Here is a 20,222-nt window from a genome sequence, read left to right on the forward strand (position 1 = left end):
CACTGGGCATTCAAGTTCAGCATATTTAAATCTCCAAAGCGACAGGAGATATTCATATCAAACATAGTCAATAAGAGTTTGGGATTTCATATCCAATGTGCCTGTGACCATCTTCCTCCGCTTGTGAATCTTTGGCCAATACAGACTGGTTGTTAGCACAGCTGGTAAGCCAGTGAACCTTCCTCCCCTTATCTGGCCTTCTGTGCTCCATCATCCCCTTAGCGGTGCCAGTTACTTGAAATATCTGTGGGGCATGAGGGGGATAAGAAGGGACGATATCCTGGGACTTCTTGGGGGAGGGATAGGTGTAGGAGCGTACACACACACACACAGTTTCCCATACGCAAGAAGCGGTTTTTGAAGCTCATGTCTCATAAAATGCTATTTAAATAGTTAGCCCAGTCTCTGGTACTATCAAAAAAACCTCAGGCTTAAGGCCAAGTAAGAACCATGGTTCAAAACAGAATGCAAGATGCTCCAGAAATTTAGGTCCAAAACTTGAGATCCTTGCTTAATTTATTTACACCATCATTACCCAGGAAAACTCCAATTGATTTCTATGTGCGTTTGCCTAAGGGCTGAATAAAATCAGAGCAGTGAAGACCTCAGGATTTGGCCCATAGAAAATAAAGTTCTATCATCATGGGCTTGGTTCCCTCTCAAAGTGACACAATTAACATTATGAAGTTTGCACTGATCCGATACCCTGGGCAAGCAGAAGCAAACCCTACCTACATCAGGAGGCTTCCATCATCTCAGCCTGACAAACATGGCTCAGAAAAGCTGTTCCAGAAGAATTTGGCAGAGCCTACTTTCGCAGTGGAACCGACAGCTTCGCTATATCTAGTCCCAATGCCACTCATTCAAAAGCCTTGCTGGGCTGCTCTATATATGCAATCTAGAGCTCTAGCAATGGCCTGAACCATTTTATGCAGAAGGATTTTAGAATCACAACTTGCCAATTCTTACATGAAGAGCAAATGCCTTACACTTAATGACAGGTTTCAGAGTAGCAGCCGTGTTAGTCTGTCTTTGCAAAAAGAAAAGGAGTACTCGTGGCACCTTAGAGACTAACCAATTTATCTGAGCATAAGCTTTCATGAGCTACAGCTCAGATGAAAGTGAGCTGTAGCTCACGAAAGCTCATGCTCAAATAAATTGGTTAGACTCTAAGGTGCCACAAGTCCTCCTTTTCTTCTTACACTTAATAAAACTCTCATTGTTTTTGCAGCTGAGCGTCTCACCCCTTTGCATAGCCATATTCACATCGTCAGCCACCTCTGGAGTTACTGCCTTCGAGAATTGGAGCCTTCATCACAGCAAATACTAGATCCCTTCCCCCCTTTATGGTTGTTAGAAGACAGCTGAAAAAACAGGAAACACTTCACAAGCCACAAACAATTTTCATCCCTATAAAGCTACTGTATAAAGGTTTAAAGAGGGTTCCTCCCTCCCACCCCCAATTAAAAATTAACAGAAATTATTCTTTTTCACAGGGAAAAAAAGGGTCTTGACTTACATTATATATAAGCTTCCATTCAATATTCTGCAGTCCCTCTTCTTGCTCAGCTTGTTCCCTGCCTTTCCTCAAGAAGGATATGCCTAGAAGGTTGTAAAATGTATACCCTACCTTTCCGGAGCCGCTTAGAGAGCCTACTGCTTGTCAGATTTCACAGCTGGTAACTAGCTAAAGCTTTCCTCTTTTTATAAGAGACCTACCACCAATGCAAGAGTCCTTGCTCTGTTCTGCAGTGGGGCAGAAATTACAACACTTGTGTACTGAAGTAATCAACAGATTCTGCAACTAAGTTCCACCTCTATGCAAGTCCAACATAAACAGACTTTTGGTGCTGGGGCGAACTGGTTAGGCTCTTAGAACATATATTTTGCCTTTGATCCAATTAGCTCATTGTTGAGAATAAATATGCCAAGATCTTGTTGCAGAAATACTTGTTAGGGAACTGCTGCTAACTCCAGCATGTCCCACCCCCTCCCCATCTGCAAACTGTGGCAAGTAGTTAAGCTTGGCTAATGTCAGCTTAGTCTGCATTAGAGACATCACCACTATTCAGAAAGTAACCCTTGATGTACCAAATATTTTAGTTCATGAAGGCAGATTGCTTTATTTCAGTATAGTTTTCAGTGACATATAAAACCATGCTTAAGTCTACACAACATGCAACATTGATTGCAGATTCTGACACAAATGTATGTGAAATAGATTTTGAAAGCTTTGTAACTCCTAGCCATATGAAATGAGGACAAAGGTTTTTGGTTGTAAATCTATAACAACAACTACAGAGTTTTTAGAAGAGAGATGGGAGGGTCCTCTTTTGCTAAGTAATGACCAGAAAATGAAGACAAACTGAAGCTTCTGACACTAAGTAAATCAGTGGAGTTTTTGTATGTTGAAAAAATTGTTGTACTTTGAACAGAATGAACACAAACTAACAACTTATTCCAAAAACATCTTAATAAAATGCTTCAAGAACAAACCTACTTACGCAGACTATTGCCAACACAGTTATGATGTTCAAAGAGCTGCAGATAATCATTGTTGTAGCCAGTGTGGCTTTTTGTCCAGGGTACGCTAGTCACCAATAAAATCTCTACAAAAGCTTTTGCAATTCATTAATGTTACTTCTCTGAAGAATTCTACAGTGAGATTCCCTATTTATGGAGGCAGAGTGGTAGACATAATAATGGTAAAAAATGTATGCAAAAATTTGAGTCAATGGTCACTAGACTCAAATATAGATTCTGTGCAATCAAACTTAAAGAAGTGCCTTGGCAACAATGATGTAAGTAGAACATTCTCTTTTCAAGGAACTTTGGGCCAGATTCTCTGCTGGTGATTTAAATGAGGCCATGTCAATTTACATAAGCTAAGGATCTGGCCCCTTATTTCTAACTGTCTATAAAATGGCAGATGCTCTTAAAGTTAGTTTAAAAATATATTTATCAGATGTCCTCAAGGTCAAACCCAACTCTAGGAAAGGATACTCCAACAGTATGAGACAGTTACTTTTTCCTAATTGAGATGTTGGCTTGCACAGCAGAATCTTCTCCTCAAACGAGAGGTACAAATATACAAATATACTAAATTTGTTAGTCTCTAAGGTGCCACAAGTCCTCCTTTTCTTTTTGTGGATACAGACTAACACGGCTGCTACTCTGAAACCTTGTCATTTTAAAACTTGTGTCTGTTGAAAAAGAAATGTTCTTTCCAATAATACATGGTCGCCATCTTTTTCAGCAGGGCTTTATGGGTGTATATGAGGCACCTCATGAAGAGAGCCCTCTCATTTACTGTCTGGGCAGCTCACCTGCAGCTTGCAGTACTTGGTATTGCCTAAACAGAGCATGAAAGTGCTGTAGAATTTATTATTAGACGTCCCATGCCACTTTGTGGGGAAGTGGTCTGCCCTTTAGAAGGGTAGAAGTGCCTAGTGGTCAGCCCACCCCTTCATATGGCATGGCCCTTTAAGCATCTGAGAGGTCTGATTATATACACAAGGACTTGGGAGAGAGGAAGTGATCCCAGCAGTAAACAGAGTCCAGGAGGAAATCCCATTACTATTTCTTAGTGGGCCTGAGGCCAGGAGCCCGGCAGACTGGGAGGGGCAAGGTTTTCCTCTCCCCAACCAGCTGAGGATGAGCTGGGAGAAGGGAATCAGCACAAAGACTTCAGAGTAACAGCCGTGTTAGTCTGTATTCGCAAAAAGAAAAGGAGGACTTGTGGCACCTTAGAGACTAACCAATTTATTTGAGCATAAGCTTTCGTGAGCTACAGCATCCGATGAAGTGAGCTGTAGCTCACGAAAGCTTATGCTCAAATAAATTGGTTAGTCTCTAAGGTGCCACAAGCACAAAGGCTGCCTCCTCCTCCCTCTCCTGGCAGCGTAGCTACCAGCAGGAGAAAGTTGTCAACTCTCTGAGCCTAGAGAATAAGTGGGGACAGCTGAGGGAGAAACTGGCTAAGGCCCTACAGCAGAGTAACTCACAACCCAGCTACAGGAGAAGAGCTGGGGATTCCTACTTTAAAGAGAGGGATAATAAGTGCTTGAATTATCCAGCTCTAGGAAGAGGACTGGTGCTCCTGCCACAGAGAGGGGCAGTGCCTGAAAGGTAGTCCTGAGAGTACTGGGAACAGGACTCTGATTATAGGCTTCAGGGGAAACCCAAAAACCAGAGAAGCTTTTGTTTATTTGGGACTTTTGTTATGGACTATTTTGCATGAGGTTTAATAATAAACCAATCCCAAGTCGGGTATTTTTGAATCAGGAGGGCCTTGAGTGGAGTTATTGGGTTCCAGAGAGGGGAAACTGAGCCAGAGTGAAGCTATACCAGCAAATCCTCCCAGTATAGATGTAACTTATACCAGCAAAAAGTGCTTTTGCCAGAATAGCTTATACTTTTACCTGAGCAAAATAAGCTATATCAGCAAAATCACTTTAATGCCCATATGGCTGAATCTACACTAGGGCTTTTACCACTCTAAGACTGTTGTGTCCCCAATCCCCCCCAAAAACACTAACCAACATTGCTACACCAGCAAAAGCTTCTAGTGCAGACCTGACCTTAACAAGCAAGACAGACAAAGGGTGGGAGAAAAGAAATATCACTCTCATTTCACAAACCAAGATACAGAAAGGGCCAAGGTCACATTGGAAGTCTCTAGTAAAACCAGGAATGTAACTCTGACCTCTTGAATCCTCACCCTCTGCCTTAATCATAACACCAGTCCTTCTTCACCAAAATATGACACTGCCCAAACACCAAGTGATTAAACAAAACAGATATTCTGTTCCACGTACTTGATGGTAGATACACTGCAAGAACTGACTTTTGGTGAAAACAGCATTAGAAGAAATGCAGCATGGTGCCAGGGAAGAAAATTGGGGTTCCTACTGTTGAGGCAGATGGAGAATGATTGCACTGCAGAGATGACATAACCAGTATGCAATTTGAATAGTTCCCATGCCACTCCCTGCCAGACAATTTGCAGAGTAGACTAATACTTATTGTAGCTTTAGAGGTAGCCAAGTTCCTTTCTTGGATCAGTGATCTCGAGGGAACCGCACTAGCCCTCTCACTCTCTGTTACAGTAGCTGTAGACTTGCCAACACTCTAAATCCAGAAAGAGGCTTACATACAGATACTGAAAAATACATAGGCAATGGGAGTTGCAGATGCTAAGGCCCAGATTTTTAAAGGCATTTAGGCATTGTGGTGCTCAACCTTGCAACATCTAAATGATTTAGGAGCCTAAATCTCATTTTCAGAAGGGATATAGGCACTTAGGAGTCTAAATCCCATTGACTGCTCCTAAATACCTTTACAATTCTGGTCCTAACTTCTACTTTAGTACAAATATGATGAATACTTACTGAGGCCTAAGCATGTTAAATGAGCTAGAATTTATCTTAATACAGTCCACAAATACAAAGAATGTAACCTCTATATTTTGTGCTGACTATTCCTCATTAAGGGCCTGATCCAAAGCCCAGAGGTCAATGGAAAGCCTCCAAATGTCTTCATTGGGCTTTGGCTCAGGCCATAATTCTCCAGACAGAAAACAGTTATATCAGTAAGTGAAAATATTTTTTAAATGTCTCCAACCAAACAAAACTTTTTGACAGAAGTACATAAATATACCAACTGGATGCCTCTTATGTACATCCTACCTTATTATGCCATAACCAATAGTATGCAGAACACCAAGTTTGCTCTGAAATTTAAATTATTTCACTCAAACCTATGGGGACGAGTATCTTGTCCCAACAATAAAGTGATACTAGACTCCAGGGGACTGATTTTAAGCTTGTCGTAGTCAGCAGAAAGACACCTAGTGACTTCAGTGTGCACTGGATTGCGTCCTTGGTGTCTTTTCATTCTTCCCCTATTTTACAATCCCATATTAATCTAAACATCAGGATTCGCACTTTTAGGTTGTCTACAGCCAAACTCTACAATACAACTGCATTTGCTCGAATCCCTCTGACAGAGACAAACACCTACAAGATCTCTATCAAGCATTCTTACAACTACAATACCCACCTGCTGAAGTGAAGAAACAGATTGACAGAGCCGGAAGAGTACCCAGAAGTCACCTACTACAGGACAGGCCCAACAAAGAAAATAACAGAACGCCACTAGCCGTCACCTTCAGCCCCCAACTAAAACCTCTCCAGCGCATCATCAAAGATCTACAACCTATCCTGAAAGACGATCCCTCACTCTCACAGATCTTGGGAGACAGAGCAGTCCTCGCTTACAGACAGGCCCCCAACCTGAAGCAAATACTCACAGCAACCACACACCACACAACAAAAACACTAACCCAGGAACCTAAGCCCGATGCCAACTCTGTCCACATATCTATTCAAATGACACCATCATAGGACCTAATCACATCAGCCACACCATCAGGGGCTTATTCACCTGCACATCCACCAATGTGATATGTGCCAGCAATGCCCCTCTGCCATGTACATTGGCCAAACCAGACAGTCTCTATGCAAAAGAATAAATGGACACAAATCTGACATCGGGAATCATAACATTCAAAAACCAGTAGGAGAACACTTCAACCGCTCTGGTCACTCAGTAACAGACTTGAAGGTGGCAATTTTGCAACAGAAAAGCTTCAAAAACAGACTCCAGTGAGAAACTGCTGAACTGGAATTAATTTGCAAACTAGATACCATTAACTTGGGATTGAATAGAGACTGGGAGTGGCTGGGTCATTACACAAACTGAATCTATTTCCCCATGTTAAGTATCCTTACACCTTTTCGTCAACTGTCTGAAATGGGCCATCTTGATTATCACTACAAAATTTTTTTTCTCCTGTTGATAACAGCTCATCTTAATTAATTAGCCTCTTAGAGTTGGTTTGGCAACTTCCACCTTTTCATGTTCTCTGTATGTATAGCTATCTTCTTACTATATGTTCCATTCAATGCATCTGATGAAGTGGGCTGTAGCCCAGGAAAATTTATGCTCAAATAAATTTGTTAGTCTCTAAGGTGCCACAAGTACTCCTGTTCTTTTTGAGGATACAGACTAACACAGCGGGTACTCTGAAACTTAATAAATGGATACTAATGAGAGACTTGCAGATTATCATTCCCCCCTCCACCCCCCCGATTTCCTTATTCTACAAATACATGAGAGAATGAGACACTAAAACTGCAAGGATGTTCTCTCAGGCCAGTAGATGATGACCACCTAATAACACCACCTAACTCGTATAGCACCTTTTATCAACAGATCTTCAAAATGCTTTACAAAGGAGGTAAGGTGAATGAGGTAATAGCTTTTATTGGACCAACTTCTTTCACCAGAAGAAGTTGGTCCAATAAAAGATATTACCTTCCCCAATTGTCTCTCTCATGTTTTAATTGATATTTCAAAATAATCAGGAAAACTTTTCTATTCATATTAAGTTTGGTAAATTCTCCCCATGACCTATATGTGAGCAGATACACACGTACACTTTTAGTTTCTACAAAACTTCATTTTGCAGCTTATATGTTTCTTCCATTATTTCTTTGTTCAGAAGAGTCCCTATAACTAGGCTACATCTTTTCCTGTTGCAAAAGGCAGCCTCTAAAATCTACTCTCTAGATGTTTTTTATGGTCTCTAAAGTGTTCTGTTTGCTCAGATTTCTTCTTGGCAAAGTAAGTAAAGTTTTCAAAGTGTTAAAAGTACAGAGCTAAGTGCTCAGACAGTTTATTCTTCAGTCTCAATGGTTGAGAACTTTGCCTTTTCAATCGTGTTTGAGCAAATAAAGTGAATAGAGAATATGCAAATAGCCTTTCCTAAATGAAACACAAGACTGAATTGTTGTTGGCAGCTCACAGTATCACACCACCCTCACCAGCCTGTCAACTGAAAGGATTTTTTTTTTTTTAAACATCATCATCATGATTCAGATAGCTGGCTGTAAAGTCCAGTCAGAATAAGGCTGTTTTTCTCAATACACAACAAAAAATCCTTTCAGGCAAAATAAAATGACAGCTCAAGCGTTACACTGAAGTGCAGTTACACTGAAGTGCAAGACTATTCCAGGTCATTCCCAATCTGCTGTCTTGTCAGAGCAAACTAGGAAGGCCAATTACAAAACTCCAACCATTTACTAAAGGGACAAAATGTGCCAAGTAGCTGACAAGCTGCATTGCTGCTGTCTTCTAACAGAAAAGGAAAGCCAGTTCATACTGAAAGCCCTTATGGAAAAGTCAGGGATAAAACCAACAGGTAAAAATTAAATAGGATTCATGGATATTACTCTAAAACTCCCCCAATAATATAATAGAGAATGAGATCATTTGGACAGAATTTGTGAGCCATTCTACAGAATTCAACAGACACAATCCAAACTGTACAATTCTAAAGGTTGGTCTAAATATTCTATAAAGTGTTGATAATTCCAAGTTTCAGAGTAACAGCCGTGTTAGTCTGTATTCGCAAAAAGAAAAGGAGTACTTGTGGCACCTTAGAGACTAACCAATTTATTTGAGCATAAGCTTTCGTGAGCTACAGCTCACTTCATCGGATGCAAGTGAGCTGTAGCTCACGAAAGCTTATGCTCAAATAAATTGGTTAGTCTCTAAGGTGCCACAAGTACTCCTTTTCTTTTTGCGAATACAGACTAACACGGCTGTTACTCTGAAACCAGTCCTAACTTAGAAAGTCTGCCCTCTAGCTGCAAAATAAATTATTTTAATTCTGAGTTTCTTGCTCAATACATTGTATATAGCATCAGACACAAGTATTGAAAGTAACTGGAAGATATTAAAAATCTAGAACAAGGAGGCAGTCTGGGTACTGGCTTGTCTATTTAATTATTGGATTACAGCTGGATTTTGCTATTTTTGGGGTTAGCCTAATTTATGGGTATTTTCTTCTGCATAATTTTGTAGGGGATTTTAAGTAATTGCTGGCAGCATAGAACAAATGGCTTTTTGTTTCAGAAGTCAAAATAAACATGGCTCTAATCGTGCCCACGTGGAGTCATTTGCAAGACTAGGCCTAAAGAAACAATTAAACAATGACCAAAATAATAATAAATGAATAGCAATATATTTAGCCAGAACTGGAGGAAGAAATAAAATGAATATTTAGTGTAATTGTAAATTCTCAAAGCAAACCCAAATGGCAACCAGTCCATCATTCAGAAAACAACTCAAGTGTCAAGAATCTCAGATGGCACCAGTAAAAACCTAAATGAAATAACACAGTAGACTAAAAATATTACTCCAAAGGGGACACTCTTTTACTATTCTAACTCACGCCATTGCCTTGAGACATTTGCAATAGTTTGGTACTGTGGGGTAGAGTGCACTGAGTGGACAGCTGCCATACCCAGTCCTAGTTTGGAAATCTTGCCTTTGATCAGAAAGTCTTTTCAGCATTTCTAGTGTGTGTGTGAGCTGAGTGGTTATTTCTTGATGGAAAAGGCCATTAGCATTGCCAGAGACTCCCCAAGGGATTCTTACCAGCCAGCACACAGTAGAGCAGCCCTGAAGCTGCTATAAGTTGCAATGAGGACCTGTGTGGTCCTCATTTGCCTCCGGGATTGGTGTGGGAGGGAAAGGTGGTGTATCACCACCTTGATCTCTCTTCCTTGGTCAGTTGCTAGGGCCCTACCATATTCACAGTCCATTTTGGTCAATTTCACAATTGTAGGATTTAAAAAATCATAAACTTCATGATTTCAGCTATTTAAATCTGAAATGTCATGGGATTTGTAGGGGTCCTGACCCAAAAAGGAGTTGTGTGTGCGTGTGTGTGTGGGGGGGAGATCGAGTTACTACTGCTGCTGCTGGCGGCGGCACTGCCTTCGGAGCTGGGCAGCTGGAGAGCGGCAGCAGTTGGCCAGGAGCCCAGCTCTGAAGGCAGCAACACAGACGTAAGGGTGGCATGGTATGGTTTTGTCACCCTTCCTTCTGTGCTGCTGGTGGGGCACTGCCTTCAGAGCTGGGCACCTGGCCGACAGCCACTGCTCTCCGGCTGCCAGCTCTGAAGACAGTTCAGAAGTAAGGGTGGCCATTGGCACCAACTCCGTGGCTGCTCCAGGACTGAAGTAAAAAAAATGTGGGTGCTTATCACCCACCAGCAGCCACCCTTGCAATGCCTCTCCCACCCCCCAGCACCTCCTGCCCACTGGTGGGCCCCATCGATCAGCACCTCCCCCTCCCTGCCAGCACTTACCGCCTGCCGCGGATCAGCTGTTTTGCGGCATCAGGAGGCGCTGGGGGGGAGGAGGAGGGGCGAGGGCGCAGCACACTTGGGGAGAAGGTGGAACTGGGTGGGAAAGAGGCAGGGTGGGGGCAGGAAGAGGCAGGGAAGAGGTGGGGCGGATACAGGGCGGGGATCTGAAGAAGCAGGGCGGGGTGGGGCATTGGGGGGAAGGGGTGGAGTGGGGGCAGAGCCAGGGGGGAGTACTCCCCAGCAGATTAGAAACTCGGCACCTATGAGGGTGGCGACATCCTTTAAATAATATTGTGATTCCTCCTGCAACTCTCTTTTGGATCAGGACCCCCAATTTGAGAAATACTCGTCTCCCCCATGAATTATGCATAGTATAAGGTAAAAACATACAAAAGACCAGATTTCACAGGGGGGAAGACCAGATTTCACAGTCCGTGACATGTTTTTCATGGCTGTGAATTTGGTAGGGCCCTATCAATTGTCTAGCACAGCTTACCTGGACCCAACGATCTGTCCCATAAAGTGAAGACAGTCTGATGATTGCTGATGGACTAGCGGCCCTAAAGACTGAACTCCATGATTTATGAAAGCACAGTCCCGTGCACAATAGTGTCCAGACAATGTAGCACAAACCCGTTCTGAAAAGATCATTCATATGGATGAGAAGGTTGTTCAGACTCCAGGACCATGTCAGTTCTTGGTCTCTCTGCTCAAACTACCACCAAGAGCACCAAAGGCAGTTGTGATAGTGGTTGTCGTGGGTGCCTCACCACTAGGAACTGGACTAAAATTGTCACCTCATTTCACATTGGCCACTGTATATAGCTCTCAAATGGGAACCCAAAAGTCAAGGGTTCTGTCTGCAATTGTCAGTCCTCTGAGCCTCTCAGTTCCTCACAGAACTGTTGCTTTTTTTTCCTCTGCTTCTTCCACAAATGACTTGAGTCCATTGTTCCTCAGAGGAACTAATCAGTAGACTTAAGAGACCAGGAAAAATCACTGAGTAAAATTTTGTTCCCAGTGAAGTTAATGGGCAAAACTCCCATGGACTTCTGTGGACCAGAATTTCACCCAGTTACTTCATCGTATTACCACATTACTTTTGAAATATAATATTTTTGGACATGGATTCTGTGTCACAATTCACACATGACATTTCTGAAATATTATGTCTATCCCACCAGAACCAGATAGGCGACCAAATGGAAATCCTGAGAACCTCAATTTTCCTTGCAATGCAATCAGTCACATCCAGTCCTAGAACCTTAAAATCACCTCTCCCTGACCGGGGATTTCCCTTGCCGTGTGGTGAATCCCTTTGAATACCAATTCTTTCAGAAATGATACTTCCATCCTGTAGGAGAGGAGGAATTTTTAAGATGATATGCAAAGGAAAATTGGGCTTATTTCCTCTTTCCTTCTTTTTGATTAAACAACAACAATTAATAATATGAAAGATTTAAAAATATCTTGCTTGTTTTTTTCTACTGTAGACATTTCAGGACTATCTGGCCACATTTTTAAAGGTATTTAATAGGGCGGTCGATTAATCGCAGTTAACTCATGCGATTAACTCAAAAAAAATCAATCAATTAAAAAAAATTAATCGCAATAGCAGGTTTAATCGCATTGTTAAACAACAGACTACCAATTGTAATGTATTAAATATTTTGCATGTTTTTCTACATTTTCAAATATATTGATTTCAGTTACGACACAGAATACAAAGTGTGCAGTGCTCACTTTATATTATTTTATTACAAATATTTGCACTGTAAAAATGATAAAGAAAATAAACAGTATTTTTCAATTTACCTCATATAAGTACCATAATGCAATCTCTTCATCGTTAAAGCACAACTTACAAATTTCAATTTTTTTTGTTACATAACTGCACTCAAAAACAAAACAATGTAAAATTTAGAGCCTACAAGTCCACTCAGTCCTCCTTCTTGTTCAGCCAATTGCTAAGAGAAACGAGTTTGTTTACATTTACAGGAGTTAATGCTATCCCCTTCTTATTTATAATGTCACCTGAAAGTGAGAACAGGCATTCACATAGCACTTTTGTAGCCAGCATTGCAAGGTATTTATGTGACAGATATGCTAAACATTTATATACCGCTTCATGCTTTGGCCACCATTCCAGAGGACATGCTTCCATGCTGATGATGCACACTAAAAAAATAATGTGTTAATTCAATTTGTGACTAAACTCCTTGGGGAAGAATTGTATGTCCCCTGTTCTGTGTTTTACTCACATTCTGCCATACATTTCATGTTATAGCCGTCTCGGATGGTGACCCAGCACATGTTGTTCATTGTCACTGCAGATTTGACAAAAGGCAAAGAAGGTACCAATGTGAGATTTCTAAAGATAGCACAGCACTCGACCCAAGATTTAAAAATCTGAAGTGCCTTCCAAAATCTGAGAGGGACAGGGTGAGGAGCATGCTTTCAGAAGTCTTAAAAGAGCAACACCCCAATGTGGTAATTACAGAATCTGAACCACTAAAAATGAAAATCAACCTTCTGCTGGTGGCATCTGAAAATTAATGAATTCATGAAAATTAACATGCGCCGGTCAGCACTGCTTTGGATCGTTATCAAGCATCATCATCAGCATGGACGCATGTCCTCTGGAATGGTGGTTGAAGCATGAAGGGACATATGAATCTTTAGAGCATCTGGCATGTAAATATCTTGCACTGCTGACTACAACAGTGGCATGCAAATGCCTGTTCTCACTTTCAGGTGACATTGTAAACAAGAAGTGGGCAGCATTATTTCCTGCAAATGAAAACAAACCTGTTTGTCTGAGCGACTGGCTGAACAAGAAGTAGGACTGAGTGGACTTGCTGGATCATATTAAAGAAGTTCTGTATTAAAATCACAAATGAGTTTGATTCCCCATAGTTTAAATTCCAGGGTATTCCTAATTAAGAGGGAGCTCTCTTGGTTTTTGGACTCAAAGCGATACTTTGTAACAACAGAAACAGCACACAGAGACTCCCCACCCTTTTGTTGTATTTATCTCGCTTTGTTAACAATTGTGATTAAAATAGAGATAGAGGATGTATGTGGAGCTCAGTTCTTAGTGATTTCAGCGGGTGGTGGAGAACCTCCCTACTGCTGCTGCCTCCTTTACAGTGTCTTTCACCAGCACACTGTCCCCTCACGGGACCAAAGACTCAACCCCCTAGACCAGTCTATTGGTGCATTCAGCCTTAGTAGTCACTAAGAAGAGACAAGGACTCTTAACTGAATCTAATCAGCTCTATCTTTACACTCTGGAGGGGAAGGTTCAAATAGCACCTCGGAACCTTAAAACAGAGCCCTCTCCTATCCCACCCCCTCTGACCTTCACTTAGATTTACTTTACTACCCCTCAGTTAGGTGACCCTTCAGTTAGGGCCTAGGAAGTACAGTTTAGTCATGCAGTAAGGGTAACTACATTTCCTTACCCCAGCATCCACGACTTAAGAGAATTTTAGCCCAAAACAACCAAACTTGATCACCTTGCTAAAGCAGATATGCCAATTGATCACTGTAGGCAGATTAGGTGTGTTTATGCAAATACTGTCTGCTTATGCAGTCTTTTCCCGCAGGTCAATAGACGACTGGAGAGAATTCATTCAGATCAATGGCCTACATACAGAGACGGTTAAATAAACTAGAGCAAGTGAGGCATACAGTGATATTAACCCTTTTTTCTGTCTTTCCAAATTTTCCATGAAGAACCATCTAATTAACCCAAAGGCAATCCTTACTCCAAGTTACCCAATAATTTCTATACATATCGGACTATAGATGGTCCATGAGCAACCTAGGTTTATTACATTTTTATTCATTAGGAGTCAATTTTTCTAAAGCGCTTAAGTGCTTTAGGAGGCTAATCCAGGAATAACTAGAACCGATAGCAAGAAGCTCAATCCACACAAATTAAAATTCAAAATTAGACACATTTTTTTTTAACAGTGATGGTGATTCGGCATTGGAACAAACTACCAAGTATTGGGTTCTCTTTCTCTTGATATCTTCAGATCTAGACTGGAAGCCTTTCTGGAGGGTATGATTTCATCAAACATATGTTATTGGCAGGGCTGCCCGGGGATGGGGGCAAGCGGGGCAATTTGCCCCACACCCCCGGTCCTGCTGGGCCTCCACAAGCATTTTCAGGGGTCCCCATGGGAGTCTTCAGTAGCACTTCGGTGGCAGGGGCTCCTTCAGTGCCGCCGAACACACCCGGAGTGAAGGACCCGCCACCGCTTCTTCTGCTCTTGGTCTTCGGCGGCAATTCGGTGGTGGGGGTCCTTCCACTCCATGTCTTCTGCGAAGTGCCCCGAAGACCTGGAGTGGAAGGACCCCCACCGCCGAAGACTCCAGGCCCCCTGAATCCTCTGGGAGGCCCTGGTTATTGGACTTAATCCAGGGGTGACTGGGTGAAATTTAATTGCCTGTGAGACACAGAAGATCAGACTAGATGACCTATTGTCCCTTGTGGCCTTAAAAACTATGACCCATTTGATCTCCACACATCACCTGTAACAGAGAAAATATCTAAGAGAATGTTTATGTGTGTTTTAAGTTTCCCAACTAAATGAGGTTTTTCTGATGAATTGTTTGATGTAGCCATTTCTTGTGAAAATGTTGTAAATTGCTTGTTCACACATCAACGTCTGAAATGTGGTTTTACTGTGAATGATGACTATATAAAAAATGGAGCAACTTTACCCAAGACGTCTGCCCCTATCCGGTATCCATTCTACAGTTATCTTTGCTACCTGAAGTAATACAAGTGCAGTTGTCATCAATAGTGGGTTTATAGTGGTGCCATGGCACTGGGCCCACACTCAAAAGGGGCCCCAGCCAAGCCCGCTCCACTTGCGCTGCACTGCTTCTTCTGCTCTTGGTCTTCAGCGGCGGTGGTCCTCCCACTCCATGTCTTCGGCGAAGTGCCGAAGTGCCCTGAGAGGAAGGATCCCCACCACCGAAGACCCCAGGCCCCCTGAATCCTCTGGGAGGCCCTGGTTATTGGACTTAATCCAGGGGTGACTGGGTGAAATTTAATTGCCTGTGAGACACAGAAGATCAGACTAGATGACCTATTGTCCCTTGTGGCCTTAAAAACTATGACCCCATTTGACCTCCACACATCACCTGTAACAGAGAAAATATCTAAGAGAATGTTTATGTGTGTTTTAAGTTTCCCAACTAAATGAGGTTTTTCTGATGAATTGTTTGATGTAGCCATTTCTTGTGAAAATGTTGTAAATTGCTTGCTCACACATCAACGTCTGAAATGTGGTTTTACTGTGAATGATAACTATATAAAAAATGGAGCAACTTTACCCAAGACCTCTGCCCCTATCCGGTATCCATTCTACAGATATCTTTGCTACCTGAAGTAATACAAGTGCAATTGTCATCAGTAGCAGGTTTATAGTGGTGCCATGGCACCGGGCCCACACTCAAAAGGGGCCCCAGCCAAGCCTGCTCCACTTGCGCTGCACCCTGAGTCACTGGCTCCTCTCCATCCCCTCTTCGCCCCCACCACTCACTCCTCTCTACAGGGCTTCTCTTTGCCCCCTGGCTCCACTCACCGGCTCCTGCTCGCTCCTATTGACTGGTGGCCAGCCACCTGCCTGTCAGTGCCAGGGCGCAGAGGAGCTGTGCTGGATGGAATGTATATTCCTGTTATTGTGTTTTTCTGTAACTTAAGGTTTTTGCCTAGAAGGATTCTCTATGTTTTGAATCTGATTACCCTGTAAGGTATTTACCATCCTGATTTTACAGAGGTGATTCTTTTACCTTTTCTTTAATTAAAATTCTTCTTTTGGGAACCTGATTGATTTTTCATTGTTCCTAAGATCCAAGGGTTTGGGTGTGTGTTCACCTGTACAAATTGGTGAGGATTCTTATCAAGCCTTCCCCAGGAAAGTGGGTGTAGGGCTTGGTGAGATATTTTGGGGGAAGACGTCTCCAAGTGGGCTCTTTCCCTGTTCTTTGTTTAAATGCCTGGTGGTGGCAGCATACAGTTCAAGGACAAGGCAAAGTTTGCATTTTGGTGAAGTTTGTAACCTAAGCTGGTAAGAATAAACTTAGGGGATCCTTCAGGCAGGTTCCCACGTCTGTACCCTAGAGTTCAGAGTGGGGAAGGAACCTTGACGTGGTGGCAGAGCGGTGGGATCATTTTGAACCGGAGATCATTTTGAATCAGAGATTATTTTGAACCAGAAGCACAGAAGAATTTTAAAAGGTTTTGTAAAAGGTGATTGCAGCTGTAGATTCTGTCTCTCTGCCTGGGGGACAGAGAAGCAGGCATAACAAAAGGATTTTTCTGTAGGCTGAGAACAGCTATCAGAGAAAAAGGTATCAGGTTACAGCACAGCAAAATTTTACAAGCCAGTTTTTTTTGTTTGTTTTGTTTTCTTTCTAACTCTCGGGTGTAAAGTTAGTTAAAAACAGAGAGGTTAGGATGACAGACTGCACTGTTCAACAGAAGCTGGAATTAGTCAGATTTGAAGCTGAGGAAAAACAAAAGGTACATGAAAGATGGGTAGAACTCAGACAGATGGAAATGGAGGCAAAAGAAAAAGAAATGGCAGCCAAAGAAAAGGAAAGGGAGGCTGCCCACAGGAGAGGAATGGAAGCAAAAGAAAAAGAAATTGAGGCTGCCCACAGGAGAGAAATGGAGGCAAAGGAAAAAGAGAAGAAGCATGCACTGGAGATGGAGAAGGCAAAGGCTCAGCAGAATATACCAAATAACCCTAACAATCCTTCCCCAACAATCCACAAATGGGAGCAACTATGTCCACAGTATGATGAATCCAGTGATATTGCTGATATTTTCTCACCTTTGAGAGACTGTGCACACTCCATCAAATTCCTGAAGATCACAAGATGACCACGTTGGTCGCAAAATTGACTGGAAGAGCTCTGGACATATTCAATAAGATGCCTATTGAGGAGGCTTCTGACTATAATAAATTCAAGGATTTGGTTTTAAAACAATTTCAAGTTACACCTGAAACTTACAGAGTAAAATTTAGAGCCCTTAAGAGAGGACCTGGACTAAGCAATGTGGCTTATGTAAACCAGATGACAGATCTGTTTGATAAATGGCTCAATGGACGGGCTGTAACTAACTTTGGAGGAATGTGGGATTTGATGATACAGGAGCAATTCCTGAATATGTCCAAGGAGGATATAAAACAGTGTGAGAGGGTGGGGGCAGTGCTGGGCAGTGGGGGAATTTTGTATGTTTGGGGATACTAGGCAGTGAGGGGGTTTGCTGGGGGGGGCATTGGGCCAGTGGGGGGTCTGTGTGGAGTGCTGTGTAGCTGTGGTGGTGGGGCTGTGGGGAAGGGCACTGGGTAGTGGGTAGTAGTGGAGATCTGTGTGTGTTGGGGTGCTAGGGAATGGATTGTTTTGTGTGGGGTGTTGGGCAGTTGTGGGGGTATGAGGGGCGCACTGGTCAGGGTGGTGGTGTGCAGGGCACTGTGCATTTGTGGTGAGAGGTCTGGAGGGGCGCTGGGCATAGCAGGTGTCAGGGGCACTGGCATAGAAGTCAGGGGGCATAGGAAGGGGAGGCTGTGTGGCGTGGCATGGGCCCACCCCTGAGGGGAAGGGGCATGCTCGCAGCACAGAGCCAGGTGGGCCAGTGCGTGTCTGGCAATTGCCGGTTTGTAAACATTGCCCTTGCACTAGGCTGGGTGAAGTGGAGCTGCCCCCGCCGTACCATGCCCTATTGCCTCTGGCCGGCCCCTCGCTCCGGGGACTGTCCTCCCCCACGCCATGCTCTAATGCCTCATGGGGGCCCACAAATATGTTTGGTATTGGGCCCACAAAAGGTTAATCCGGTCCTGATTGTCATTACTGTTTGTCCTGCAGTGCCAAGAGAGGACTTGTGGCATAAGCCCCGCACCTGATAGGAGAGAATATTGGAGTACAGGCAAATCGCATTAAGGGTTTTGTTTTGTATTCCTCTAAATCATAATCTTAAGTTTTTTTAAACATTCGCCCCTCCCCCCCAAAGAAGGAGAGAACAGCAAAAAGAACAAAGAGAACAAAAAAGTAAAGGAGTGGGACGGAGTTAATCAAAGGTTTCTAAAAAGTTACACCAAATCTTTTCAAATTTGTTTGAGGTCCCTCTTCTGGGAAATGTTACTTGTTCTCTGAGTACATTTTCAAAACCTCAAGAAGAGCTCTGAGTTAGCTCGAAAACTTGTCTCTCTCACTCACAGAAGTTGGTCCCACAAACATATTACCTCACCCACCCTGTCTCACCTGTTCTCTAGGTCAGCCAAGCTGAGCCCAGCTTTATCTCCTATTCCCTCTAAGCAATATAAGTTGTTTGGCTACAAGCTCTGCTCTAGAGGACCAAGCTTTCCGTGAGTTGGAGAGTTTCCCAAATGATGGGATAGATCCCAAAACACAGTTCTGGGAAGTAATTTTTAAGGAAGTATCCATTATCATTTTAATCCTGCTGCCTACTTCAAGCCAAAAGGATTGTATCTTTGGACAGTCCCAAAACAGGTGAGCCAGTGTGGCTCCATATTTCCAGCAGCAGTCTGTTTTGTAGGATGATAGGGAGCCAAGAGCCTGGAAGTCCAGGAAGCCCTGATTCCCGAGCTCACGGCTCCTCAGTGGCCCAGGCTTACAGACTCCAGCTCCTCAGCATCCCACCACGCAGGCTTGCCTGGAGCCAGGGAAAGCATGGTGTCCCAAAACAAGGCTCCGTTCCCTTTCATGGAGAATTTTGAAATGGGGGGGAGGAGGGAGACGGGGTGGGGGCTATTTATGCTGAATCAGAACACCACCAAGTTGTGAAATATCAGAATCCTCTGCCAGACAGAATTACCATTCTCCACCTAGCTCCAGAAACTGGAGGAAGTTTCATGCAGGGTGGATGGGATGGGAGAAGTTTGCTAAGAGTAGAGCAAGTTATGAGGCTTGTTCCAAAGTGAAGAGTGCCAGCAAAAAAGGTGGTATCACAGTTATGGGGCAAACTGTACCTCTTTTCCAGTGCTGGTGTCTCTGAAAGCATCCACCTCATGTTCGGGTTTCTTGTTCTTCCTTGTCTTGGGGTGGAATCTCACGCATGAGCAATTCTTCCCCTCTTACAACAGGGGCAGATACACTACCCTGTGTGCAGAAATCACCAGTCACCCTGCAGGCTGTTGAGGATCCAAGGGGTAGGTTCACAAATAGTTTAGGCATCTAACTGCCACTTCAATAGGCTATATCTTTGATTTAGACACCACTGGTATTCACAAAACCCCTGCTCAGCTGCTACCGAATGCTGTCGGTGCCTAACCTCACTTGGCACCTAAGTTTTTGCAGTGAGAGTTCCCTATGTGCCTAAGTTTTAGCCTCTGCACTGCCTCACTTGAGCTCTCTGGATGCCTGAGCCACAGCGTGATTCACAAACTGGGGGAAGATAGGTGTTCCCTTTGCCTAACTCACCAGCAGGGCCTGATCCATTAGGGAAGCTCGGAGTATGCCTATCTCCGCACAAAATACCCGTGCAGGGGAGGGCGATGATCTCCCTTGCAACTTTCAGCCCAAAGGTTAGAGTACTCACCTGGGATGTGGGGGATCCCCAGTTTAAGTGCCTGTTCTGCCTGAGAGGGAGAAAAGATTTGAACAGGGCTAAGGGATATTCTGATGCGGGTCTCCCTCAGTCTCGCCTGTTGAAGGTGTTCCTCCATTACCTCTGCGGTTTGGACACTCACCTGTGAAAAGGCAGAGATCTGTTCATACCCCCTATCATCCAGCAGAGGGGGAACTTGAATGGAGGGTCTCCCACAGGCCAGGTGAGTACCCTAGCAATGGGGCTAAAAGTCATAAGGGAGGTCCTGCCCCCACCCCATTGGATTGTTGCAAGAAATGCCTTAGATGCCTAACTCCAGGAGAGGATTACACAGCTGCGAATTCCAAACAGAGGCAGGCACCACCCTCCAAACTCCAGTCAAACTCCCTCACAGAGGCGCTGGGGCGG

The 20,222-nt window shown here is 43.4% G+C and overlaps 1 protein-coding gene across 6 annotated transcripts in view; it reads right to left on the bottom strand.

The window, feature by feature from the left end:
• Positions 1-20,222, bottom strand: part of ACSL6 (acyl-CoA synthetase long chain family member 6) — a 115,045-nt gene that overhangs the window by 89,749 nt on the left and 5,074 nt on the right. For 2 of the 6 annotated variants that reach the window (XM_048860764.2, XM_048860765.2), the window contains exons 2-3: positions 19,237-19,366; positions 17,077-17,199 (exon numbers count right to left, since the gene is read on the bottom strand). The exons of 2 other annotated variants lie outside the window; for them this stretch is intronic. In XM_048860764.2, coding sequence (XP_048716721.2) covers positions 17,077-17,101 — 25 coding nt within the window. In that variant the 5' untranslated portion in view covers positions 17,102-17,199; positions 19,237-19,366. Of the gene's footprint in view, positions 1-1,519; positions 1,991-17,076; positions 17,200-19,236; positions 19,367-19,805; positions 19,957-20,222 lie in introns of those variants that run through there. 2 more of the 6 variants (XM_048860763.2, XM_048860766.2) reach the window with 2 other exon arrangements.

Source organism: Caretta caretta, chromosome 8 (assembly GCF_965140235.1).
Source record: "Caretta caretta isolate rCarCar2 chromosome 8, rCarCar1.hap1, whole genome shotgun sequence".
In the NCBI taxonomy this organism is placed as follows: domain Eukaryota; kingdom Metazoa; phylum Chordata; order Testudines; family Cheloniidae; genus Caretta; species Caretta caretta.